The sequence below is a fragment of the Halichoeres trimaculatus genome, unplaced genomic scaffold, assembly GCF_033239565.1.
Source record: "Halichoeres trimaculatus isolate MK-OKI-2021-1 unplaced genomic scaffold, fHalTri1.1 fHalTri1_scaffold_9, whole genome shotgun sequence".
NCBI lineage: Eukaryota > Metazoa > Chordata > Actinopteri > Labriformes > Labridae > Halichoeres > Halichoeres trimaculatus.
In genome coordinates this window covers 36,851,138-36,878,204 of record NW_027437188.1, presented here as the reverse complement: position 1 = coordinate 36,878,204, position 27,067 = coordinate 36,851,138, and the positions used below count along the sequence as shown (strand labels likewise).

Here is a 27,067-nt window from a genome sequence, read left to right as displayed (position 1 = left end):
TAATGGTGGCATCTGTTGGTGTCCATTCCCAACCTGCAGGGGGCGGAGTATCACAAACGTACGTCTACCAGAGTACTAAAGGAGAGTCAAAGAAGTTTGCCTTTGTTTCCATCATGACATATCAGTCTGAAGATTTTTCCAGGTTGTTTTAAAACCAAACTTAAAAGTTAACTTGTTAGTCTTGCTTTCAACTAAGTTTTACTTCTTTATCTATTTATCTAATTGAGTTTGGATCCTAACCTCTGGTTAAATATATATTTATCTTTTTATGTGTCTTAACCTAATAATTTATCTTCTCATTTACTGCACTGTTACTTTCAGCTTTTGAATTTTGTATCTTAAAGTTTTAGTTTTACATCGTTTCTCTTTTACTGCTTTACTCTTTTGTTTTGTTTTCTTATAGTGAGTTTAACATTTTAATTTGTATGATGTTTATGTTTATGTGTGTTTATCAGGTCACTTTTGATTATTATCATTATTTTTTGTTTGTTTTGTTTTGTTTTTTCTTTTGTCACTATTGTGCATGAAGAGTGCTTTATAAATAAAGTTTGATTGATTGATTGATTTTAACTGATTCCTCCTCTCTGCCGAGGGATGCTGCAATTCGACGCCATTTCCCACTGAGTTATCACTGTGATCTCTGTGTGAAGAGATAAACAGATGCCTGTATTTCTGCACTTCGGCCATTAGGACATCCCGTTCTTCTGCCATGTTGTCCGTGTGGCTCCGTCCGGCCGGTTAGAAATTTTCAAGTGTGCGCGACACGGTAATTTTCTGCGTGAAATGGACAGTGCAAGGGGGCGTAGGTGTGAAAACGACGTCATTTGTCCAACGTGTCAAGCATGAATCAGCTTTTAGAGAGGTCTGCATGACTTCAAAGGGCCAAGCCCTGCCCCTTCAAGCGCAATCTTCCCACAATGTGCACCTCTGAAAATTTCAAACTTCGACATGAAGACGCACAAACAAGCAGGAGCTCCTAGTGTCAAAAGTACAAAAAATCCAGGCATTGATGTGATTCATGGCATGGCGACCTCGTGATAACCATGTGACGAAGCGTGAGATGACGCAACACTGGTCAAAGATGAGGAATTGGCAAAATAATGTTGTAAAAAGTGTAAAAAACTTCTTCTTCTCTAGTGAAGTACTGTGGTAGATGTGCATTTGTGATACACTGCCCCCTGCAGTTTAGGAGTGTTAAAAGTATAAAAGTCGTTCTCTCGTCTCTTCGCTGTGTGTCACGTTTGTGCAGAAACCATAATCCAGCTGGATGCTGAAAGCTGCGTCAGCTACGCAAAAGCTGGACGGCATAGCGGCGAGATACAGCGCGAAAAACACGACACAGCCGTCACACAGGAAGTGAGGATGCTTCCAGTGTTTGTCGCTCTTCCTTTCGGGGTCGAACCAGCATGTCTGGAGCTACTTCCTGTTGTGTGTTTGGGAGATCTGCTGCTGACGTCAGACGTAGAGACCAAAAACAGAAACAGGAACAGATCTCCCCTCACCCTTCGTTAACAGATCCCTGCTGACATCAAACCGCAGAGAAATGAAGCTAAAACCAGCTCAGGTGAAGGTCTGAGGTGTGCACAGCGCTGCAGACTGTTAGTGAGTGCATGTGCGTGCGTTTGTCTGAGGTCCAGGTGCTGTCCCCGCTGTAACCCGAGCTGGACTTTATTAATAAATAATGCCTCTGAACCAGTCAGCTCGGGCTGACGGGAGGACGGACGGCAGGCAGCTCCAAAGGACAGACACACACGGACACAGAGAGGCTCGACGCAGCAGCACAGACCGATAGACGCTGCGTTTCTAACTTCAGGACTCAGTTTTTGTTCTGCGCTGTGATCTGGATCGACGTCAACATGAACCCTGAATAGTAAGTGTCTGTTTGAAGCTGTAAACGTTGGATATTTGACGCTGACACCTGCTCTTTAACACTGACAGTCTCTGTCTGTGTTAACTCTGAACTTATCAAGTTATCAGAGCTTCATCCTCCTGAATTTCAACCAGAAGCTTTGAAGCTTGGTTTCCTGCATGTCAAGCAACTTGCATTTGGATCACTAGGCCCCAGTGGCTGATGGGTATTGTAGTCTGGGACAGGTGGAAGTGTAACTCTGTAGTTTTTGCTCTGAAGCTCCCCTATTTTGGTTGAGTGATCTAACAGCCAATCTATGCAATATTTAATAACTACATTTTACTAAATAATTGTAAAAATACCAGAAAAATTTCAGAAATGAGCAGATTCTTTGCAAAGTCGTGGTTTTGTTTGATGCTCAGCACAGTTCAGAGGCCTGAACGGAGGAGCAGAGCTAGGTGTTAATGAGATAACTGCAGGTGTCATCTTAAGCTACGATGGTCTTTCACTGTAGTTTAGTTTTAGTTTTTAAAACAAATCATGTAACGTTGGTAGACTCTTTTTTTCAAATTTGAATCCTTCATTCTAGTTTTTGTTTATAAGCTGGGTTGGATGTAAAAATGTAAATTCTTGAAGAATTAACATCTAAACCGAATCGACACGCCAACATTTTGTCTCAGCTCTACTATCTCTGCAATCAATTAAAAATGGGAAAAGGGATTTTTGGGAATTCTGCTCCTTTGGCCTGGGACTTGGAGGCCGTTTACACAACAACGATTTTAGGATAAAACACTTAAGTATTATCCGGCCTGTCAAAAACAGTGTTTTAGGCGACCTAAAACACATACTTTTGAAAACAGCCTCCAGAGTTTTACTTTTCATGCATCCAACAGTCTCGTTGTTACGATTGTGGTGATCTACCATGTTGATCTTGTGCTGCTCAATCTGCTGTCTTTGACAAAATGAGCATCTGTTGCTCCACTTCTGCTCTTGGCATTCACCATAGACTGTAAAAAACATGGAAGTAGTCTCCCCGACTTTACCCGTCTGTTTCTGAAACAGAAAATGAAGCAGATCAGCTATAGCGGCCATATTGGTAGTGGCAGGGGCTTTGTGTACAGCTATAGGGCGCCTGTCGGTCATGTGACCCTCAGCTGTGCCTCTGATTGGGGGTGCTTGCGATCTTAATATCCTCTGAACGGCTGAGTCAGAAAAAAATTCACCCCCCCTACAGTGTGTGCTGATAGTAAAACGGCTTTTTTTGGCTTGGTGTGTTTGTGACTACCAACACACCAGATGATCAGCCCAACTCTACTTCAGAGGAGATCTACCAAAAGCTGCTTCTGGACAGGAAAGTTACAGCGCCACCTACAGGCCTGGCATGCTCACTACAGCGTTTTCAGTTCCTCAGTATTTCTGTGTAAACCCAGATTTTTTTCCTCTAGGTTTTTGCATTTTGGAGGGAAACGTTGCTGCGTTAACGAGGCCTTAGTGTGGAGTAACTTGTCTATAACTCTATCTGTGAAGCAGGTTTGTTTATCCATGTCTGAAGCTGATGACATGGCGCAACACCTCAGATTTTAAAACTCGTCTTTAAACCGATTTTTGTTCCTTGGTTTTTAGCCCAGCTCGAGACTCTGCTCCTGTTTTAGTGTTTTATGGTTTGTTTTTAGTTTCTAGTCATGTTTTTTTTTTTAATTTCATCAAGTTTTTTGTCTTTTTTTTAAGTAAAAACTGTCTTATTAGACTTAATATGAGCCACATTCACCTGAGTCCAGAGTCAGTCCAGAAAAACATCTTCTTTTAAGTTATTCAAAGACAAAACAATGTCTAAATTGCTGTAACAAATAAAAAATCTGCCAATGGATTTTCAAAGTGGTTTATAAATTAGACGACCAAAGCTCATCCTACACGAGGGAAAACATCCAGAGACCACTTCATGCGTCTTCAACAAGCATAAATACAACCTGAAATAACCACATGCACAAATTAATCCTGTATTCACATCTTTTTTGTGGATTTAAAGGAGAAAGAACCTTGTCAGTTTTGATTTTTAGCATTTTTCTGAGTCAGCAACTTACTGAGTCTGAAACTACGCTGCAGAAATTACTATCTAAGCAGGTTTTATGTCTCATTTTTAATAAAAATGTCTCATGAGACTCGGTATGAGCCAAATTCACTTGACGACGCCTAAATTATTGACCAACAAGCTCAGAAGATTCAGTTTTTGTAAGGAATAAAGAGGTGTGTAATAAGTGAGAATAACCTTGTGTCTATCTTTGGATCCTAACTGATGAAGCTAACTATCTGTAGATAAACTGAACAGCTTCCTCTTTCTGTACATGTTTTTATTTCTTCCTGTGTGTCCGTCGTTCTCAGTGACTACCTCTTCAAACTGCTCCTGATCGGAGACTCTGGGGTGGGGAAGTCCTGTCTGCTCCTTCGCTTTGCGGTAGGCCGACTGTTTATTTTGGCCTTAGCGTGTGAAGCAGAGAGCTAATGATCGTTAGCTGACCTGTCACATGTCTCCCAGGACGACACGTACACCGAGAGTTACATCTCCACCATCGGCGTGGACTTTAAGATCAGGACCATCGACATGGACGGGAAGACGGTGAAGCTGCAGATCGTAAGCTCTGATAGAAAACGTCTGTAGCTGAATCCTGCTGTGGGCAGCGTCTGATCTGTGGTTTGTGCTCCTCAGTGGGACACGGCGGGTCAGGAGAGGTTTCGAACCATCACCTCCAGCTACTACAGAGGAGCTCACGGCATCATCATCGTCTACGACGTCACAGAGCAGGTCAGTGTTTCTGTCACAGCATCGAGCTGAAGGAGAGGGTGAACATTAACCCTCCTCCTCCTCGTCTTCTCTCCACAGGAGTCCTTTAACAACGTGAAGCAGTGGTTGGACGAGATCGATCGCTATGCCTGTGAAAACGTCTCCAGGCTGCTGGTGGGAAACAAGTCCGACCTCGTTAGTAAGAAAGTGGTGGACGCTGCCACTGGACAGGTAACGGGCTCCACGCTTCACCACCACACACCTGTGGACAAGGGGCGGAGCCAGGATTTCAGCTCTGGGTGGGCCAGACAAATTTTGGCTGGGCCTGGAGTAACAAAGTTTGTAGATCATTAATTCAATTGGTAAAAATGACTGTCAATATATCGATGTTTCTAAGTTTGGTTTAAGAGCAGATTTGGTTCCTTTTCCACCTTTATTTGCATTTCTGCATTTTAAGCTGTAAAAGAAAGGACATTAACCATGGATATAAAAAAAAATATAATATTAAAAACAAATAATGGTCTACAGTCTTTACCAAAATAATTTTCTGATCCCACCCACATGAAGCTGAATGTTTTATAACTTTTTTATTTCTCCAGCAGACTGATGAAATGGCTAATTTTACATAGACAGAGCATCTAATGCTAACAAATCAAACAGGAAGTGATAAAATTTCACCCTTTTTTTTTAAACTGATAAAATGTTAAAAAATATATTATGAATATAAAAACAAGACAGAGAGAAAAAGAACGGAACATCAAAAAGAAAAAAGAATAATAAAGAAGACAAAGCAAAAAGTAAAGAAAAAAGAATAAAGTAAAAAGTTAGAAAAAAGATGAAAAATAGAAAAAAAGAAAGAAGAAAGAAAGGAAAAGGAAAAAAGGATAAAGGATAAAAAAGAAGAAGAAAGACAAAAAAGAAAAAAGAAGAAAAAAGGAAAAAGGAAAAGAGAAAAAAGAAGGCAAAAAACGAAAAAAGAGGAAAAAATAAAAAGTAAAAAGGAATTAAGAAGAAACAGGAAAAAGAAAAAAGAAGAAAAAAGAAAAAAAAAGAAGAAAAAAGAAAAAGAAGAAAAAATAGTTAAAAAGAAAGAATAGTCAAAAAGAAAAAAGGAAGAAAGAAAAAAAAGTAGAAAAAATAAAAAGAAAAAATAGTTTTAAAAGAAAAAAGTTCAAAAGAAAAAAGAAGAAAGAAGAAAAAAGAAAGAAAGAAGAAAAAAGAATAAAAAATAAAAAAGAATAAAAAATAAAAAATAGTTAAAATGAAAAAATAGTTCAAAAGGAAAAAGAGTTAAAAAGAAAAAAGGGAAAAGAAAAAAAAATTAAAAAGAAAGAAAATAGAAAGAAAATAGAAAAGTGCAAAATGAAAGAAATGAAACAGAAAAGTTTAGGGTGGGCCTGGGACCTTAGGGGCCACCCATAACGCTGGCCCTGCTTTAAACAACCCCTGACATCCCTCAGCGCGCTCTTTAAACACCAGAAAACAGGACTGGATGCCTCAAAATAGAAAAACAATCTGAAACTTTTACTCGGAGGTATAATCTATCTGCTGGAGCTGACAAATTTGTCATAGTACCATTTTTTTTTCATGATCCAGACTTGAAATTTGCTGATTTTTCTGTTTATTTAAGTTTCGGTTTCGTTCTCCAGGACCTGGCCTCGTCCCTGAAGATCCCCTTCCTGGAGACGAGCGCCAAGAGCTCGGAGAACGTGGAGAAGGCCTTCCTCACCATGGCCTCTGAGATCCACAAACGTGTGGCCACTGAGGACGGAGGGATGCAGGGTGACGGGAAGGGGACCAGGCCCCAGAACCCCAAGATAAACAGCGCCCCCCTGTGGCTGGGAGGGGAGAAACAGACACAGGAGGCCAGTAACTGCTGCTGAGCAGGAGGAGACCCTGAGCTGACCTGAATACTGTGAACACATCCTCTGGTCTAGGATCTGGACTGATGTGGACTGTGTGAATGTATGTTTGGGATAAACTCATATGTTGACATGTTTGCTATTGAACAACAACTGTGATGCAAAATACGACTTTTCAGGATGAAAACATTTAAGTGTGAGCAGAAAATATTTTCTGAGCTTAATATTTTTTAATCCAACATTAGAAAAAAGTCAGATGATCAAAACTGAGCCACTTGAACGACTAAAAGAATCTGCATTTAAATATTTAGAGAGAGTTTTATAACTAAAAAAAGTCCTCTCATTGTTAGATTTAACTCCAGATAAAAAGAAAACTAAGTTTTTTCTCTTGTACTTTGAGCTCTTTCTGAAGACGAATGTTGGAAATATTTGACCCTGAAAGATAAGTCGTTGATTTCTTGTATTAACCAGATTTTTGTTTGTTTGTTTATGTCAATAAAGTTAAATTGAATCTCCGATTATGGTTTAGACTGTCCATGATGACAGAAAGAGGAAACAGGAAGAGGTAGATTGTAAGAAACACAGCTCAGCTGCTGTTCCACTTCCGTTCCACTAGATGTCACTCTTGCTCTTCTCTTTACACCTGCTGTGGTTTCTGAAGTGTAAACTGACAAATGCAGCTTTTTTCTACTTTCTTTCTTTTTTTGTCAGCATCAGGATCTCTCACTCTTCTCTAGCTCTTATTCGACCGACCTTTAATGTTTACCTTCACCTCTATGATTTCCCCAACATCACCCTCTTTAACGCTTTAATAATCAGATCCTTTTGTTTCACTTCAACCTCCATCACCCTCAAGCCTTTGTCTGCATCTTCATCTTTTACTCTCTGTGCTCTTCTGCTGCTGCTGCTGTTTGCTGATTTGTAGTTTTGGCTGCCTGCTTACTCTGATGACGACTGAAAGATCAAAATCCCGAGACTTTAAATCCACCCAGAGATGTTTCTTGGTTGTAAAATGTGAGAAATGAAGTTTTTGGGGCTGAACCCACTAAAAATATCTTGATCAGAAACTGTGTTCATGTACCTCCTTCCTCTGTAACACTACCTACACACTACTGCCACTTAGTGGCTTCTATTGGTGTTACAAGTCAAAGGGAAGCCATGCTGACACAGCAGGGGCTCCAATTTGACAGATTTATCTCAGGAGCTAAAGGGAAATCTGCACCAACTTTGACCTTTATGAAAAGAACAAACCAAACGAATCAGATAAATTAACAAATTCACTCCAAGTGTTTTTAATCACTGTCACAAAGTGTTGGTGTCATTACGGCTCCGTGTGGATGTTTCAAGTAACACAGGAATGTTTGTTTTCCTGCTGCAGGAGAGGAAAGTGATGATGGTTTCATTAAACCTCAGGAAACAAGATGTTGGTAAATCAGAGAGTCAGCTCACGTCCTTCAGAAGATAAAGGTCAAACAAGCTATGTTTAGCCTTTAGCTCATGTTTTAGCTTTAGCTCATATTTTAGCTTTAGGTAAGCCTTTAGCCCATGTTTTAGCCTTAACTCTTTAGTCCATGTTTAAGCATTGAGCTTGTGTTTTAGCTTTAGATCGGTGCTTAAGCCTTAAGCCCATGACTAAGCCTTTAGCTTGTGTTTTGGCCTTAAGCCCTTATTTTAGCATTTAGTTTAAGTTTTAGCCTATAGCCTGTGTTCAAGCCTTTGGCTTATATTTTAGCATAAAGCTTGTGTTTCAGCCTTAAGCCCATATTTGAGTCTTAAGCTTGTGTTGCAGCCTTTGGCTCATGTTGTAGCCTTTAGGTCGTGTAGGAGCTTTTAGCTTGTGTTTTAGCCTTAGGATTGCTATTTTAGCCTTTAACCTGTGTTTTTTGCCTTTAGCCGATATTTTAGCCTTTAGCTTGTGTTTTTACCTCTAGCCAGTGTTTTAGTGTGCGTTTGTAGGCTTAAGCTCGTGTTTTAGCCTTTAGCATGAATTTAGCCATTAGCTTGTGTTTAGCCTTTAGTCTTTGTTTGAGGCTTGAGCTCACGTTTTAGCCCTTAGCTTGTGTTTTACCCCTTAGCTCATGTTGTAGCCTTTAGGTCGTGTAGGAGCTTTTAGCTTGTGTTTTAGCCTTTAGCCCATATTTGAGTCTTTAGCCTGTGTTTAGCCTTTGGTCTGTGTTTAAGCCTTTATCGGTGTTTTAATCTGTGTTTTAGGCTTTAGCTCGTGTTTTAGCCTTTAGCCCATGTTTTAGCCTTAACTCTTTAGTCCATGTTTAAGCATTAAGCCCATGTCTAAGCCTTTAGCTTGTGTTTTGGCCCTTATTTTAGCATTCAGTTTATGTTTTAGCCTACAGTCTGCGTTTAAGCCTTTGGCTTATATTTTAGCATATAGCTTGTGTTTTAGCCTTTAGCCCATATTTGAGTCTTAAGCTTGTGTTGCAGCCTTTGGCTCATGTTGTAGCCTCTAGGTCGTGTAGGAGCTTTTAGCTTGTGTTTTAGCCTTAGGATTGCTATTTTAGCATTTAACCTGTGTTTTTTGCCCTTAGCCTATATTTTAGCCTTTAGCTTGTGTTTTTACCTCTAGCCAGTGTTTAAGTGTGCGTTTGTAGGCTTAAGCTCGTGTTTAAGCCTTTAGCATGTATTTAGCCATTAGCTTGTGTTTAGCCTTTAGTCTGTGTTTGAGCCTCTAGCCAGTGTTTTAGGCTTTAGCTCATGTTTTAGTCTTAAGCTTGTGTTTTACCCCTTAGCTTGTGTTTTACCCCTTAGCTTGTGTTGCAACCTTTAGCTCATGTTGTAGCCTTTAGGTCGTGTAGGAGCTTTTAACTTGCGTTGCGGCCTTTAGCTTGTTTTTTACGAACTGAACCTTCACACATCTTCTCTTGAAAAATCAAATGAAGTGAACACAGAGTAACTCAGACCGTCTCCTCCTCTGCTCTCTCTGAGCGTGCTCGGTGGCCTGGGTATTTTTATCCATATTGAAAACGTTCCTGCATCTTCGGGCCGTGCAGTCAGCGCTGGGAGCGTTGGTGTGGGAACAGACGAGCATTAAAATCTGCCTCAGAAGCAGATTTTCTTTTACAAGCGGTTAGGTTTTAGGTCTCCTCCAGGAGGCGGGCAGCGGTCAGGATAATGAGGCTGATTGATGCGGCGGCTAAAGGGTCAGCAGATCCGTCATCTGGGGAGCCGTTCCTGCAGCGGGGGAAACCGTGGGAGGCGGGGCGCTGTTAGCGCTGCTTTTTGTATTTCTTTAATGATGATACCTCTGAAGGTTTATTGTTCTGAGACCAGTGTTTGACTTCATATAAAATATTGCTGTGGGGGCACTGGAGGCTTAGCGGCTGTATCTGTGTGCCTGCACTCCTCGACCTGAGCAGCACAGGCACAAAGATCATTTCTTTGCTCGGTACGTTTCAGAAAACACAGATAAATTACTGTACCTATGGATCAAAGGGGATGTAAGAGCACTCTTTCATTTCCTGTTGCTGCTACCTGATATTCAAGAGGCATCAGATGGTCCTTCTCCACCTTCCCAGCTCAGACCAAATTGGATGTGGAGCTCACCTGGTGCGTTTTCACACCGGCTGATGACTGAAGAGGAGCGGTCACAGCTGCACTGATCAAAGCGCTGCTCTACCAGGACCACATGTGTTGAATTGTTCTTCAGATCTGATTATAAAACAGGGTCAAACAGAAGAAACACCAGCGTCATTCGTCCTAGATTTGAGCTCAGGTGCAGACACACATTTGCAAATTTTAAAACCGGATGTTTTTGATTTCTCTAAGAGTGAAAAAATAGATGCAATGTTACGCTTTACGACCCATCATGAGCAAGGGTGTTCAACCTGTGGCCCTTTGACTCCTCTACAGTGGCTCCTTGTAGATTTAAAAAATATTCATGAAATAAAGAATAGTTATTTTTCTTCCAGAGGATATTGATGATTAAAGACACTGACACTAAATAAAATCCTGTGTTAACATTTAGTTGAACTAAATCTTCATCCCATCTGTCAATAAAGCCTGCCACCGCTCCACTTCACCTCCTACAACATCAGCAGCCCACCAACTTTCCATGCACCTGTGGCTAACCTCAAGTTTTACAGCCCTGGGAAGATAACTACATCTACAAAAAGACTCATCTGGAAGAAAATACTGATTTTAATTCTGTGGATGGATTCATTTAACTGACAACGTGCTGGATTAATATACATGGTTGATAAGTGGGAAGACATAAGCAAACAACAAAAAATGAGGAGTTAAGCAATATTATATTATCAAATTCAGGTACACCTTTGAAAATGTTAAATTTCTGCAAATTAATTTTTATCATTATTATTATAAAAAAATATATATATTTTTTTAAATTTCAAAATTTCATATTTTATTTCTATTTTTTTTAATTTTTGAAATTTCAAAGTTTTGTGAAATTTTTGCAAATTTTTGATATTCATTTTTTTAAAAATTTAGAATGGTTTTAATTTTCAAATTTTACGGAATTTGGATTTCTACTTTTGTTAATGTTGCACCCTATCAAATTTTCAACTTTTTTTTTTAATTTAAAAAATTCATTTTTATTTTTTAAAGTTTTTAAAATTTCAAATTTTATTTTTTTTTTTTTTTAATTTTTGAAATTTCAAAGTTTTGTGAAATTTTGCAAATTTTTGATATTCATTTTTTTTTTTAAATTTAGAATGGTTTTAATTTTCAAATTTTACGGAATTTGGATTTCTATTTTTGTTAATGTTGCACCCTATCAAATTTTCAACTTTTTTTTTTAATTTTAAAAATGTATTTTTATTTTTTACATTTTTTAAAATTTCAAATTTTATTTTAATTTTTTTAATTTTTGAAATTTCAAAGTTTTGTGTTTTGCAAATTTTTGATATTCATTTTTCAAAATTCAGAATGGTTTTAATTTTCAAATTTTACAGAATAGTTTTTTTTTCTTTTTGTTAAATGTTGCACCCTTTCAAATCCCCCCCCCCCCAAAAAAAATAAAATAAAATAAAATAAAAAAAATAAAAAAATAAAAAAGATCTTTATTTATTTATTTTTCAAATTTACGTTCTGTTTTACATGTAATTTTTGAGCTGTAATTATTTAAAATTTTGTCTAAACTGTGATGGGATAAATGGGGGACATTTCTAGGGAGCTTAGTCTGACAGAGAAATGTTGAATAACTCTAAATTCAGAACGATATGGACCTATGTGGAAAAATAGTCACAACTTTTGTTCATAACACAGCTGACAAATAATACACTATTTTTAGTATATTCCAGGTATATACTTTGCAAACAAATAGACTAGAAGAAAATAAAGCAGATTTTTCCACTTTTTTGTTAACCTAAAATTTACCCCTGGTTATAGAATCACTCAAATACAAAATAGCAATTTAATAATGATTTAATACCATTGAATAATAAAAATAATAATAAAGAAAGAACTAAATTTAACTAATTTTACCAAACAAATGTCGCCCCTCCCCCCTTTTTAACATAAAATTCAAAATCTTGGAGTTTTAAGTGAAGCACACTTTAACCTAGTTGCAGAAAATGAGGTTGACGGTGACCGTGGCGAAAACTGCTGAGCCAAACACTAAAGGGTTAACGCTCTTTGAAGAAACTGTGTGTTTATGTGGCGCCCTCTTGTGGACAAAGTGGTCCCTCTGACACTTTAGATGATTCTGTGAAATAAGGAGAAACACTGTCTTTTCAGCGCGCTGTCAGTTCACCTCTGACTGTGTCTCAGGCTGGAAGGAGTTACTGTACAGAAATAATCCATCACGTCTGCTTGAAAGCTGCTGATTCTTCCAGTTTGTTTCCTGACAGTCAGAAACTCGTCAGGGATCTGTGTTTGTGTGGTCTGTGGTCTTTGTAAACCCATAAAGTGACATATCAGACTCTAACTCCATGACCTGGATGCAGAAACATTTTTCTTTCTGACTCTGTCCTCCTCAAAGCTCCCGTCTCCTCCTGAGAGAAACTTTTCTTCGCTGCGTTATTCCTCCTCCAATCACGGACAGAGAAACTAAATGATGATGGCACTTCATCACTTGCTTTTAAGCCTGTTTTGCTTTTTGTTGTCTCGTGAATTTTTCATGCAGAGTGCCTTTTCCTCTGTCATATGCATTCTTTCCTAATGTGGCTGCTGAAGTACGACCGGCTTTAATAAAGTGCTTTTTTAAAATTCAAATTCTTCCCGTCGTCGTTCCTTTTCCTCTAAACCTTTGTGGCTTTTATCTGTTTTTAAAGTGAATCATGAGGCAAACTTCTCCTCCTCTTCCTCGTCTGTTTGTGTGCTCTGCAGCTCTGATGGACCTCTCTCCTCTGAATCTGAGATGAATCCTCTTCTCTGTCAGATAAAAACGACTGTGTCTTGTTCAGATTGTCTTTTGAAATTTGGAGAGAAAGCTCTGTCTCTGGCTCTCTGCGGTGGACGGTCCGGCTTGTGACAGACGTGTTTCTCTGTTTTGTCTTCACTGCTTCGTCTCAGAGAAGACGCAGCAGAATAAAAAGAAACAAACCGCGTCCTGAAAGCCTGAACTTCTCATAATGCAGTAATCCAAATGAAACTACTGAGTGTTAACGCGTGTCCTTTGTGAGCCTCTGATAACGTTATGAAATGAATGATTCTGTGTATTTTGGAGGATATTAAATTAGGAGCCCATTACTTTTCCATCACCCGAGCTCTTTTTCCCAGCACCACTCTGCTTCATGTTTGAACGGATTTGTCAAAATATTCACATTTTAAATCGCGATAAATGGCATTTCTGATATCTACTGTTTAGCTAAATAAAGTTAAATGAACTTTATGAGGGGGTTTTCTGCTTTCTCATGTTTCAAACATGGATTGAAAGTAAGGATGCTGGATGTTCAAACTGAGCATGTGCAGATTTTCACACCTCTACGTGTTCATCTGTTGTAGAAATCCCTGAATCTGTCTGTGAAGTGTTAGAAACACTCTGTTCTGAAAATAGTACAAGACCCTCTCAAGGTCTGCTCATAACTCCGCCCCCAACAGGCCTCCAGAGGGCTGGCCAATCAGAGGGAAGGAGTTTTGAGCTATACCAAATCAGGTCCTAAGCAGAATTTCATTTTCTGATTTGATTTTCTTGGACGATGTTTGGGATCTGATTCCATCTAAGCTGCAGTTCTTTGATATGTAGTTTGTTTTTTTAAACGCCAGACTAATGTGAAAAAGTTAAATGGTAATAAACATGTCACACTTGAGTCGTTTTTGCCAGTTTTTGGGATTTATGCTGGAGAAAAGCTGTAACTTTTCAGACCCAACAAATGAAATGAAGGTTTAAAATTTAAGAACAAAACAAACTTTTGATTCTGTGGATCATGCTGTTTTAAAGCACAGGCTCCTTCGTATGGGTCTGTCAGATCATGCAGTTTCCTGGTTCACAAATTATTTGAGTGACAGATCACAGTGTGTTAAATGTGATGGTCTGTGTTCTGAATGTGTGAGTGTCAATAAGGGGGTCCCACAAGGTTCAGTATTAGGGCCTCTCCTATTCATTATGTACACTAACGACTTAGGACAAAACATGTCAGACGCCAGTATGCATCTTTATGTCGATGACACAATTATATATTGTTTTGGCATAACCCCAGCTAAGGCTATTGAATCTTTGCAGAAAGCTTTTGATGTTGTCCAACACAGTCTTCAAGAGCTAAAACTAGTTCTTAGTGCTGATAAGACCAAGCTAATGTTGTTTAAAAACTCAAACAAAAGCTCAAAGAATATATCTCAAAACTCTCCCACAGTGTTAACTCTTGGGGGTAAAGTCATAGAGGAGGTTCATCTGTACAAATACCTTGGTGTGTTACTTGATGACTCCCTCAGCTTCAAGCCCCATATCAACAATCTAGTGAAGAAACTCAGACTGAAATTGAGATTTTTCTTTCGAAACAAATTTTGTTTTTCCTTCGAGTCAAAAAAGCGCCTTGTCACTGCAACATTCTTATCGATTTTAGATCACAGAGATTTGTTGTATATGACTGCCTCAGATCAATGTCTTCGACAGATCGACTGTGTATCATGCCTCTCTGAGGTTCATCACCAACTGTAGACCTTTGACCCATCATTGTGAACTGTATTCTCCAGTGGGATGGCCTTCTTTGTCCACCAGGAGGCTGGGACATTGGTACACTTTCATTTATAAGGCCATCCTTGGACTACTGCCTTCCTACATTTGCAACCTGATCACTCAGAGATGTGTTGATTCCTATGGTTTGCGCTCAAACGACCTCTTGTTGCTTTCAGTTTCATTTGCCCGCACAGAACAGGGTCAAAGGACATTTGTAAACTCTGCTCCTTCTGCATGGAACATGTTGCAAAAAAGACTGGAAATTATCTGATCTTGTTTCTATAAATGCATTTTATTCCAGACTGAGAGCACTTGAGACAGCCTCCTCAAATTGTAACTGTTTTTTGTAATACTAATTTTTGATTGTAAATCACCGTAATTTTACTGTGTAACTTTGCTGCCTCTTGGCCAGGACTCCCTTGAAAAAGGGGTTCTTAATCTCAATGGGACCTTACTGGTTAAATAAAGGTTAAATAACTAAAAAACTTGACTGTGACCTCATGGGTCACAGTCGGCTTCTTCTCCCCCATGCTGATCTGTTTACGTGTGACACACACAGCCCCACAGCTCAGGTAATCTACACTGTCCAGTCCAGCAGGTGGCGGTAATGCACCTTCAGCTAGTTGCCAACCAGTAAATAATCCCACAAAAAGGTAGAAGACAAACAAACTGAAGACAAACTAACACAGTAATGACAGCACAGTGCATCGATTATGGAAAAACGCTGTTAATGATTTTACTAATCGATTTTTATTGATTCCTCGTTGCAGCCTCAGTATTATTTTAAGAAGCAGTGCACCATGGTTTTGAAACAAAGACTTAAAGATTTAAGCTCCTTTTTCTGTGAAATAAAGTGTGCATTTGGATGATATTGTTTCACAATACAATGAAATGAAATAAAAATATGCATGAGTGCATGGACGAAATGTCCAACGATCCTTGGTTTGGTTTCTGTCTCTTCTCTCATAGCTCCTGTTTGCATGAAACTGTAACAGTGATAAAGAAAAAAAGTCACAGAAGTGTTGTTAACATGGGATGAATCAGCTGACGATCGTCTCCTGCAGCACTGAGGAGCCAAAAAGACCCCCCTCCTCCATCGACCACCTGAAGCCTCAAATCTACTGCGCCCTGACTCATAACTGCATCTCTTCAGAAGAAGTGAGGATTTTATCAGCTTTTTCCTGAGAGTGAAGTTGTGTGATAAAGTTTAACAGCCAGTACAAAGATGACGGATGATTTCAGAGAGCCATAACTCTCAGTGATGAGATGGAAAAGTGTCGTAGAGCCCTGGACCGGCCAGAATGGCCTGTTTAAAATCACTGGATTGAAGCATGGGCAAATTATCTCGCTGGGGCACCCTGGGAAAAATACTGACACACACACACACACACACAGGCAGGCGAGGTGTGTATGTGTTTGTGTATGCATAGGCTGTGTTGTCATTGAGTGAACAGCAACAAGCTGCGAGCGCATTGTTGCCTTGAGGCAGCTTGTTGTAAAGTCGATAACTGTGAAATTGATCGTCATCACTTTGCCGCTGAAGTATTTTATCTCCATTGACTGAAAGAGAAACAAAATGACTGCATAATGTGTGTGTACAAGGACAGCTCTCAAAGACAGCACACACAGCTCCCAGCACACACAAACACACACCTGGAAAACACACCTGTCTGTGCCTTTTTCATCCTGTACCAGACTGTAAGACGATAAAGTTTATTAGCACGTCAGTATGAGCTTAATATGTCAGACTTCAAGGTTTTACAGATTCATAAAGGGGACTGGATTTGGGACTACAGACTCAATTTTGTAGAAATCATGATGGACGCCTCAGTTCTGACTGACCGTGCAGTCCCTCAGGTTGCAAACTGGGCTGTAACAGTTTGACCCCCATCAGGAGACTTTCAGCTAAACTCCACCAGATCTGTTTCATGGTCCGTCTCTGATGCACCAACTGAAACCTCATGCATCCTGACACCAGGTCATATTTCTTTTATCTACAACCACAAACCATCATAAGCCAGTTGGAGCTAGACCTTAAGCAGACAGGGTCAGAGGTTTTTAGAAGACGATGAAGGCAACATGACTAACTGTGTGTTCACACCAAAAGAGGCAAAAGAGACAAAAGCGGCAAGCACGCCGGAAGTTCATTCATTTTCAATGAGTGCCCGGCGTCCTGAGCGGCTAAAGCGTCAAAAGCGGCACCAGATGAGAAGCTGAGCCTCAGTCAACCTTATGGTAATTAGCTATGACACAGTTCAGCGGCAAATGGTGGCAACCAATCAGAGTTGAGATGTCTTCGACAGAACGGGCCCTAAGGAACAACTAGGCCTGTCACGATAATCAATAAATCAATGAACCGAACGATTAATAAAAACGTCCTGGGTAAGTTTTCCAGCCTGGATAAACTGACACGTGCATGTTTGTTTTCCTCCTCTCTTTGGACCAAAGAGGCTGAATGAGAAGATGGCTCACTACGTCTATCTTTCCTAACATCGGGGTGCATAGGTTCTATAGCGGATTTAGTGGATTTATAGCGGAGTGAGCATCTGTCAAAAATGCGATCTTTGGGGTGAAGACGGGGCTGCTCGCGCGTACACACGGAGAGAGCTGAAGCGAGCGTCCTGAGGGGTAAGGAGGAAACACACGCTAATATGAGTGATGGCACCAAAGATACAGTTCTTAAGCCGCCCGCCACAGTCCCAGTGTGGGAATATTTAGGTTTTTACCAGAATGAACAAAGTGTGAGCTCATCAACACCAACGAGCTGATATGTCGCATTTGTTTGAAAATAGTGGCGACGAAGAAGAAGAAGAAGGGGAGGTGCAGCTCACAAAGTGTGAGCTCATGAACACCAACGAACTGATATGTGACATTTGTTTGGAAATAGTGGCGACGAAGAAGAAGAAGAAGGGGAGGTGCAGCGGAGCCTTGTTCTTTGACAATCCGCTCTTACTGAGGCTTTTGGTCGGCAAAGTAAATAGAAATAAAAGCACCAAATGGTGGCGCTCAAAGACAGCTACATTGCCAAAGAAATGCAGCCCTTCAATACGGTTGAAAGCCAGAAATGTTAAAAATGTTTGACAGACAGTACGGATTGACTGGGAAAAAGTACATGTTACAAACAATTCAGGAACTGTATAAACTCCCTTTTATTTAGGCTAGAGTTTTTATTGTTTTTTTTTTTTTAGTTTTGTTTTTTCTTTAGAGACAGGGTCTATGTTTTATTGTTTTTGATTAGTATTAATTATTTTCATTGACATGTATTTTTTTTCTAAAAGAGAGTCCATTTCATTTTCATTGCATTCTTTTTCTTTCTTGTTTGTTAAATCTATTATATTTTTTGTCTAATTTATTTTATTTAAAAGATCCTGACCTTTTAATTACAGTTAAATACTCTTAGGAAATTAAGGTTTCTTGCTTTTGATATGGTGTACTCACTTTATTATCCCATTTATCATAATTACATCAATGAAAAAAAATGGAAAAAAAAAACAAAATAATATTGACAATAATATCGTTTATCGGCAATAATATTTTGGAAAATTATCGTCTAGCAAAATTCGTTGTAGTGACAGGCCTACTCTCGACGATTTCACGCCCTGTCGAAGTCTCTCGTCAAAGATCTTTTTAACTTCCCCTCATGTAACTTTTTCGCTTTCAGTCTCGTGCTGGTGTTTAGCCTTTGATGGGTTTACCACCCACTTTGAGCTGTGTCCAGGCGCAACGAAGTGAAGGTTTCAGTTTTTAGAGCTGGTTCTCTGTGTTTCTGTGTAGCAAGCGGTCAGGAAAAATAATGTCTCAACCACCCCAAAAAACACAGACAATAAATGTCCTTTATTTTCTTTTTTAAACCCATCTTTGTTGCTGCCCTCATGGGGTTGCTGCTTTGTTGAAATTCAGAGGTCTGCCATTCTCTAAGACCTTCACTGACCTTTACTGAGCACAATGATTCAGTAACTGTTTATCACTCTGCACTGAAGCCAGGTTTGTTACAGTATCACATCCCTCTCTGTTCCCCTAAAAATAATGTCTGCTCCACTGAGCATGTGCAGTTCGTTCTGTGTTTATGTGGAAACTGCTGTTTGCATGTTTAATGTGCAGGATTGCTGTTTGTACATCTGCTCCCTGACACTGATGTATTGCAGCTGGAAAAAGAAAGCAGTCTTTGAGAAATTGCAGCACCACACTCGATCTTCCCTCTTTGAACTTCCTCTGGCTTTTGCCTGTGAAACTTTACAGGGTTTAATGCATCTTGGCCAGGAGAGGAAAGGTGAGAAGAAGACAGACATCCTGACATCTCTTCCTGTCGCTAACTTTTTGTTTCTCTCTTGTATTTCTGAGTGAATCATGAGAGGGAGATGGAGAGACCTCACCACAGGAATCACAGTTTGAGCTGTGACTCTGGTGCTTTCCTTCTCTATAATTGGGTTGTTTAACCAAAGAGAGGGCCGGAGGTCATTTATAAAAAAGAATTACCATCAAAGCCGAGCTGCAGCCCCCCTCTAACATCCTTTCTCTGCTCTCAAAGTGATATTCATGCGATCTGAGAGCAGACGGAGTGAACCTCGTCTCTCTGCAGGATTACTGCTGTCTGTTTGTGAGCGCTGTTGTCTTTTAGGGGCGCAGAGTTGTTGGATGCATTATGCAGGAGGAGGGTGATGAACCCTCACAACAGGGCGCCCGAGTCGAGATGAGACACTCCATGACCTGTTTTATGGGAGTCTGTATTATACAGCACCGGTCCTCCAGCTCGTTGTGTTGTCTGAGCGGGAGCAGGGTTCACGCAGCTGAAAACATCTGAACGACAGTTTCCACAGGGGAATGAGTCCAACTCTCATCTGTGCTGCTGCAGCTCCCCCACTCATGTCCCAAAATACTTGCTTCAGTCACAACAACTCATCCAGAAAGCTGCATCTCGCCTCATCTCCTGCCTCCCCACATCCTCCCATGTCACCCCGTCCTCCTCACTTCCCCTCTGCTGGCTGGCTGTGTGCTTTGTTTCAGATGTGAAAAGCTAATGTTGGCCATGGCTCTGTCTCCCAGGCTGGCTGACAATCTGAAGGAGTGATTTAATACAACAACAACACAGAACAACCAGTTTGGCTCCAGGCTCAGACCTCATCCGTCCTCATGAAGCAGGAATCTGAGGACTGAGAGGACGATCTTTAACTCTGAATGTCAGAGTCTGGCACCGATAGAGGACAGTGGGAACAATGACAGAGCAGAAATCTTGCAGCTCAAATAAACCACCACTCTAGGAAGATATGGTCTAATAAAATAGCATTGCTCCATGTGCATGCCCCCGTTGAAACAACATAAATACACACACGCATCATCTTGTCACCACATCTAAATCGGTTTACATGTATGCAAAATGTGCAATGCTCAGATATAGAGGTCACAACTTTACAGCAATGCACCAAAACATCAGAGTACAGACCCTGCTGTGTGAAAACCTCAGATTGCATGAGCCTAGTTTAAACTTATGCATCATTGATGGTATTAGCTGCAAGCCCTGTGATTGGTGCATGGGGCAGGATCACGTTTCCTCTGTTTACAACACGAACGTGTCACTGAGCGATTAGCAGCTTTCATTAAATAAAATAATAATGCATTTTATTTGTAAGAGCTGTTCAAGACGCTCACGGATGCTGAACAAGATTAAAACTGGCAGATGTCACTGTGCAATTGGCAGGTGTCAGTGAGTGATATCCAGGTGCCGCTGAGCTATTAGCAGCTGTCATTAATGATTGGTGGTGTCACTGTGAGATTGGTATGTGTCAATGAGCAAATGCCAGGTGTCACTCAGGGATTGGTAGGTGTCAGTTAAAGGTCCCCTATTATGCTGCAGTTTAATCTGGATCATTGATGTCTTCATGAAATGGTAGTAACATGTTTTGGTCCAAAAAGCCAATAAATCAAGCACAGCAGCATTGTTTCCAGGCTCTCATAGCCCCTCTGTTCAGAACGCTCTGATTTAGTGGGCGTGGCCTTCATATGTAAATGAGCCACCGCTGATACCGCCCTGCTCTTCCACGTCACTGAGAGCGGCGCCACGAGCTCTGAGTGCACAACGTTTAGAAAACAGAGAAGCTCGTTTACCGTAACATTACAGGCTAAAACAACAGGCTAACTGCAGCTAAAGTTAGCATCCTGAAGCTAACACAGAGACAGGGGGGACACTGAGGAAAAGCTCTTCCATCTGCTCCACAGCACACAGCATTTAAAATACTCACATTTCCAGGGTCCCAGGTTTGTTGGAGGATGGTTGGTAATGCGCCTGGATTCAGGACCAGTCTATTGGCTAGCCCTCTGTTGGACTGTCCAAAGTTGGAAAAGCAGTCGGCCGAGAAGTGACTAGCACACACATGCTCAGTTTTACTGAGTGTAGCTGGAACATTTCCTGATAAATGAACTCTAGACACTTAGTCTGTCTTCTTCTGAGATGGGAAGCTTGAGCATGGAGCTATGTGGCTGTTTACAGCCAAAAACAGAGCAGTGATGGCTCTTCAACTTCGGCATTCAGCTGAAGGGGGAGCTAGAGAGATTTATCTCCAGCAGCGGGGAGGGGGTCCAGGGGTATCTGCTCTGGTGGACCAATCAGGTCAGACTTGCTCCTGATTGGTCAAAAAAGGAACTCGCTGACGTCAGCAAATCCCCGAAATCCAAACAGCTCGTTTTAGGTCAGGATTTTATATTCACAAGCTCTACTAAGTGCAGGTTTGGTCATTAAATATCACATTTTGTGGGCTGGGAGGAAAGACAAAGACCCACAAATTTCACTGAAAGACTTAATAAAGGGATTTTTGCATAATATGGAATCTTTAACAATTGGCAGGTGTCACTGAGCAATTAAGTGATCAATGGCATAGCATAAGCCACTGATGAATCTTGGTGTGACTGGGAGGAAAAACCAGAGTCATTTAACTTCCTCTAACTTTGTCAGCTTCAAACTCAGGAAGACGTGTGACTTCAGTCCTGTTGCTCATTTTTCCACACACATTGACTCCAAATGCAGTCAGTGCTCATTTCTGTGCCATTTTCTTCACTAGTTTCAAAGAGAAGCAGCTGGGGGTAAATTGTTCACATTTCCAAACTGGTAATTATTTAAATTTATCAGTCAAACCCAACTCATACTGCTGGATATTAGACAGTTCCTGCCTCCGAGCTGACGCTGCACTGCAGGGAGAAATCTCTGCTCCGAGTCCTGACAGCTCCAGCTCCCATACAATACGTCCTCTGCAGCACCGTGTTTCTTATGTTTGTGGGATATTTACTGTGGCTCAGAGTGCAAGCCAGCAGTCCTGAGACACTTGGGATGGGTATATGCTTGAAATGAATGAGTCTGTTCAACATGTTGGCACTGCTAAAGTGGAGAAGATTAAAGCCGGTATAAACGGCCTAAACCAAAAGAGGGTTGGAGAAAACTGAGCCAAAGTGGGATGTGTAAGGAATTGTTAAAAGAGTTGAAAACAGGTGAGCTAGAGGTCGGGATCACCTGCTGCATTCTTTAATGAGGAAGGTTGTACTTTAAAAATCACTAATCCATCATGTTTTTCCCTGAACATTAGAAAGAAGATATATTTCTCACAGTTTTAATGTCAGAATTGGAAATAAAGAGTTTCAGAACTCCTCACAGTTGTATTTTACCACTCTAACCCCTCCCCTGTCAGACGCCATCGTGGTAATTCAGTCTTTCTTGGCGTCATTCTTTAGAGTAAGCAGCAGCGCGGTGTGAAAGGTTCAGAAGCAGCGCGTAACCTCAGCGTGAACTTGTAAAATGAGATGAACAACCAAAAGAAACGAGCCACTGAAAGGTAAAAAGAGTGGAGCAGACAGGTGAAAGGGATTTCTTAAAGGATTAAATCTGAGCGTATGTATTTTTAAATTCTGCATCAATCATTTAGCTCGCCGTCTTCCTTTACGTTTGTCAGGCTCTGACAGCTCGCTGAAAAACATCGGCGCTCATTCTCTCTTCAGTGGAAGCAAATAGATGCCACTTATACTTTAAAAGCTGTCACCTACAAAGTGTGTTTATATACGACTAAACTGCATCTTAAAAAGCCGCCTGGGTTACTCGCACTGATAATGTCTTTATTTACGCTCTCTGCCACATATAAGCCACCGAAACATTTGATACAGGCAGAGAGTCTGAGTTAAATATTAAAAACATCTTCTCAAGTGCTTTGTGACACCAATACCTCTTCAAATGTTAAACTAGGTGTAAATATGATAAATCATTACTGAACTGAGTTATATAAACTGCAAAGCTTTTAAACAGATTTCTATATCAATTTTTTATGGTGTTGTTTGCAGCATGAATTTCCCACCAGATATGGAGACTGTAAAATGTGACAAGTTGAGCTTAACAGAATCAAGGAAAGTGGTTGCAGTAAAAAAGAAAAGTAAACATAACTAGCAGTCTTAAAGGGAAATCTGAGTGTTAGCCCTTGTTGGCCTTTATAAGTTGCTATTTCCCTATTCTAATAAAATTTACTGTTAGTGACACCTGAAATGTCAAAATTACTTCAAAAACCTTTAAACTTCACCACTTTTTAAGACATACAGGGGTGGCCATTTTTTTTTTACCAGGGAAGTGCGTTGTGAGACGATGAGGAAAAAAGGTTCATGAGAAACAGTCAGTGTTGCTAACTTAAGCAACTTTATCATTATATTTAGCAACTTTTCAGACCCTTCTGATGAATTTTTTCAAAAAAAGCAATAATCAGCATTTAACAGTAGGGATGTCCTGATATTACATTTTCACTTCCGATACGATACTGATACTGCAGCATTGAGTATTGGCCGATACCGATATTAATCCGATACGATATCAGCATTAAACATACATACTTTTATTACTTATTTTGTAGTATGTCTGTCATGTTAGAAAAGGCTTGATTAAGTGATATTATTCAAACAAAGAACAGTAGTCAGCAACAGTATGAGGAAAAACTGACCCATTTATTATTAACCAGTGGGTAACAGAAATTTTAACATTAAACATAAGAATATACTAGTAACTGAATAAAGTAAAGAATAAATTAGAAGACCCAGAAAAAAACCTAAATAAATCAAATAAAAATAGCAGGAGCAGAGTCTGGAATGTACTGTTTATATCGGAGTGCTTATATCAGAGATTTTAGATGCATTCCGATACGATACCGATATTTGTTTTTTTGCTGATATCGGACCGATATCCGATATCAATATCAGACTGGGACACCTCTATTTAACAGCAACAAAACAGCCAAACACACAAACACTGATCCAGAAACATGTCTCAAGAGCAAAGCTTGACCCACACATTTCAGTACAAAACTCCACATGAGTCCAAAACAAAAACAAACTGAACCCAACCTCAGCCTGAGCTGATAATCCAGTTATTGCAGCCAATCATCTAACACAGATTACACATGAGCAGAATGTGAAAATGACTGGAGAAAAGTCATAAATTATCTAAAAATTGGATAGAAAGAGCATAAAGTATGGCTAGCTGCTACTTATTTGCCTGTTGTTGCATTCCACTCATAGGTTGACACAAACATCTGGGCATTTGTGGGCGGTGCCAACAGCGCCATTTTTTTGGAGGTGTAAACAAAGCGCCATAGCAACCATAACAACCCATTTTAAAGCGAGACTTAAGCGATCATCTCAGACTTGACGGCTTGAAAAATGGTAAAGTGATGCAGTGCGAGGACTAGTAAGAATAATCATTATATGAAGAAAGAGGATGGAGCACAGCAGTACTCATCCTACAGGTTTCCGTCCCATTTAAAAGAGCCAGTAAGGAGGGAACTGTGGGCAAAAGCCTGTAATCGCCTTACGAAGAAGGCAAGTCGAAGGCTGTGTATGTGTTGTTCGGCACACTTCATTAGGTGCAAGTAGAGTATGTCTAATTATAATCATGGTTAGAGTTTGTTTTGTGGTAGTTTAGCAGAACCACACACTTCGCGACCTTCACTACTACTGGCCTGCCAAGCTTCGTTGCTGTCATCAGCCGCAATATACTCTTCTGGCTGTCTGATCCCAAAAAGCACACAAATAAATTAAATATGTAACGTTAAATCAGAAGATCAGGATGACAAGGTGAGGTGACTAGATTTCTAACTGGGACAGCTAAAGTTATTGCGAAGTATCCTGTCATTTTTCTTAGCTGCTGTCACTTGGTCATAGTAAAATTACAAATATCCTACTGAACGAATGAAACTTTAAAGAGGAGAGCCTCGTTAACATTAAAAATCTCATTTCACATTACCACATGCTGCAAAAGAAAAAAACAAGATTAATTTCTAAAGTAAAAGCCCACCAACAGCCTTAGCTTCTCTACAACTGATGTATCTCATAGTTGTGCCTTAGTACCTCAAAATTATGACTTACTATCTCATACTTATGAAAATGCATCTCATAGTTATGACTTATCTCAAAATTATAATTTACTATCTCGTATTTTTGACTTTGGCTGATTCTGCCAGACATCCCCCAGCAATCGAAATGGACACTCTTCCAGACCGCATATATTAAGCTTTAATTTGTATCTAGCAAGGGCACTGGGCTCGAGGTAAGTTATGTAGTCCGATGACATGGAAGCCCTAACGACATTACCAAACAAACAAACAAACTGGCATAAAAGTCTTAAAAAGTAGTCGGACCGCAGATATGTACCGTTGTTCTGAATGTATTGCAATGGACGCTGCTGGAAAAAATGGCGTCGCGTTGCACGTTACGCGTGACGTCAGCTTGTGTGTCCCTGTTAAACAACTAGTATCTCCAGTTAGCCTATTAGCCTATTAGCTATCATCAGCAGCTCACAGCCACATTCCTCCACACTAAACACCAACAAACACTCTGCATTTAATGAAGTGTGCTACTCACCCATTGATGGTTTTGGTCCTCATGAGCTGATGAATCCAGCTGTTAGCGCTGTTCCCTTCATCTTTAACATCCAGCCATCAGCTTTAGCCTCACCGTGGAAACAACAATGATCCTCTGGTTCAGGTAAAGCTAACTGTTGTCCTCTGTTTGTTGAGAGTAGTCTTTTCTCTGTTTATTCCTCCATCAGCTGAAGTAACGTCCACGCTGCTGTAAACTGGATTAGTTTGGGCGTTCTCAGTTCATACTTCCTGTTTGCTCCATGAATATTCAAGTAGCCATGTGCTGCTAACGTAGCTCGGTAACTGCGACATAAAGAGCGGTCAAGTCCAGTAGAGCTGTAGTATGGTAGAGACATGTCCCCCTAAATCGCCCTGTCATAGTTCTTACAGCGATAAATGAAAATACTCAAGTTTCTGTTGATTCTCTGACCTCTTTCAGTCTAACCTGGAGTTATGAGGCGTTTTTCAACGTTAATGGCGGCTCGTTAACTTCCGGCCTTCCTCGGAATTCGTTCGTAGCTGTTTCCCGCCTCTGGGACGCAGCTACTGAGGGGATATATCAGGGGTCTGCAACCTTTACTTTCCAAAGAGCCGTAATGCCTCACCATGGAAACAACTATGATCCTCTGGTTCAGGTAAAGCTAACTGTTGTCCTCTGTTTGTTGAGAGTAGTCTTTTCTCTGTATATCCCTCTATCAGCTGAAGTAACGTCCACGCTGCTGTAAACTGGATTAGTTTGAGCGTTCTCAGTTCATACTTCCTGTTTGCCTCATGAATATTCGATTAGCCATGTGCTGCTAACGTAGCTCGGTAACTTCTACGTGAAGAGCGGTAAAGTCCAGTAGAGCTGTAGTATCGTAGAGACATGTCCCCCCCGGATCGCCCTGTCATAGTTCTTACAGCGATAAATGAAAATACTTCAGTTTCTGTTGATTCTTTGACCGCTCTCAGTCTAAACTGGAGTTATGAGGCGTTTTTCAACGTTAATGGCGGCTCGTCGACTTCCGGTGTTCCTCAGAATTGGTTCGTAGCTGTTTCCCGCCTAAGGGACGCGGCTTCAGAGGGGATATATGAGGGGTCTGCAACCTTTACTTTCCAAAGAGCCGTTTTTCCTCAGCTCACCTGGATAAAAGCCATTCGGGAGCCGCAAAATCTACTATATCTTCACATTAAGACAAAAAAGTGTACAATCAGGTGAATAATTATCTAAACAAGAAGTTTTTGTGTTTTTAAATTTGCATATGTGATTTCTCATTTTTTTATTTGTTGTAAATTTGCCAATTTAAGAACAAAATAAAATACAATTGTGTAGTCATAGATTTTATAAATTTGCAAAATGTATGAAATTTCAATAAGTTGTAAATTAAAAAAAATAAAAATAAAAAATAAAAAAATGTTATTCTAAAACGTGCAAAATTCACAAAAAATGCTGAAATGACATACATTTGCAAAAAAAAAAATCTAAATAATGCCATTTCAAAATTTTGCTAAATTTCCAAAGGTGTAAAAACTTTTTAAAATTGCAAAATATATGGATTTTTATATAAAAAAATCAAACATTTGCTAAATCTTAAAAAAAAGAAAAAAATGTGGAATTCTTTTCCTTAATTTGCA

General features: G+C 40.1%; 2 protein-coding genes across 2 annotated transcripts in view; one reads left to right on the top strand and one right to left on the bottom strand.

Annotated features, from left to right (window-relative positions):
* Window positions 1-25,678, bottom strand: part of LOC141798015 (mRNA decay activator protein ZFP36) — a 58,378-nt gene extending 32,700 nt beyond the window's left edge. Inside the window, exon 1 of the mRNA XM_074679776.1 lies at window positions 25,455-25,678. Within this exon, the coding sequence (XP_074535877.1) occupies window positions 25,455-25,477 (23 nt within the window). The 5' untranslated portion in view covers window positions 25,478-25,678. The remainder of the gene's footprint in view (window positions 1-25,454) is intronic.
* Window positions 1,746-6,765, top strand: LOC141797626 (ras-related protein Rab-1B-like). The gene is made up of 6 exons (XM_074679195.1): window positions 1,746-1,870; window positions 4,229-4,301; window positions 4,383-4,478; window positions 4,554-4,649; window positions 4,728-4,859; window positions 6,278-6,765. Exons 1-6 carry the CDS (start codon window positions 1,857-1,859, stop codon window positions 6,509-6,511), a joined length of 645 nt encoding a protein of 214 aa, XP_074535296.1. The 5' UTR covers window positions 1,746-1,856; the 3' UTR covers window positions 6,512-6,765.
* Window positions 25,679-27,067: the final 1,389 nt, after the last annotated feature.

Excerpts from the sequence above, each read along its gene's own strand:
- LOC141797626 (XM_074679195.1), top strand. Across the intron at positions 4,302-4,382 it reads GTCTGCTCCTTCGCTTTGCG|GACGACACGTACACCGAGAG; the intron begins GTAGGCCGACTG and ends CATGTCTCCCAG. Across the intron at positions 4,650-4,727 it reads TCTACGACGTCACAGAGCAG|GAGTCCTTTAACAACGTGAA; the intron begins GTCAGTGTTTCT and ends TTCTCTCCACAG.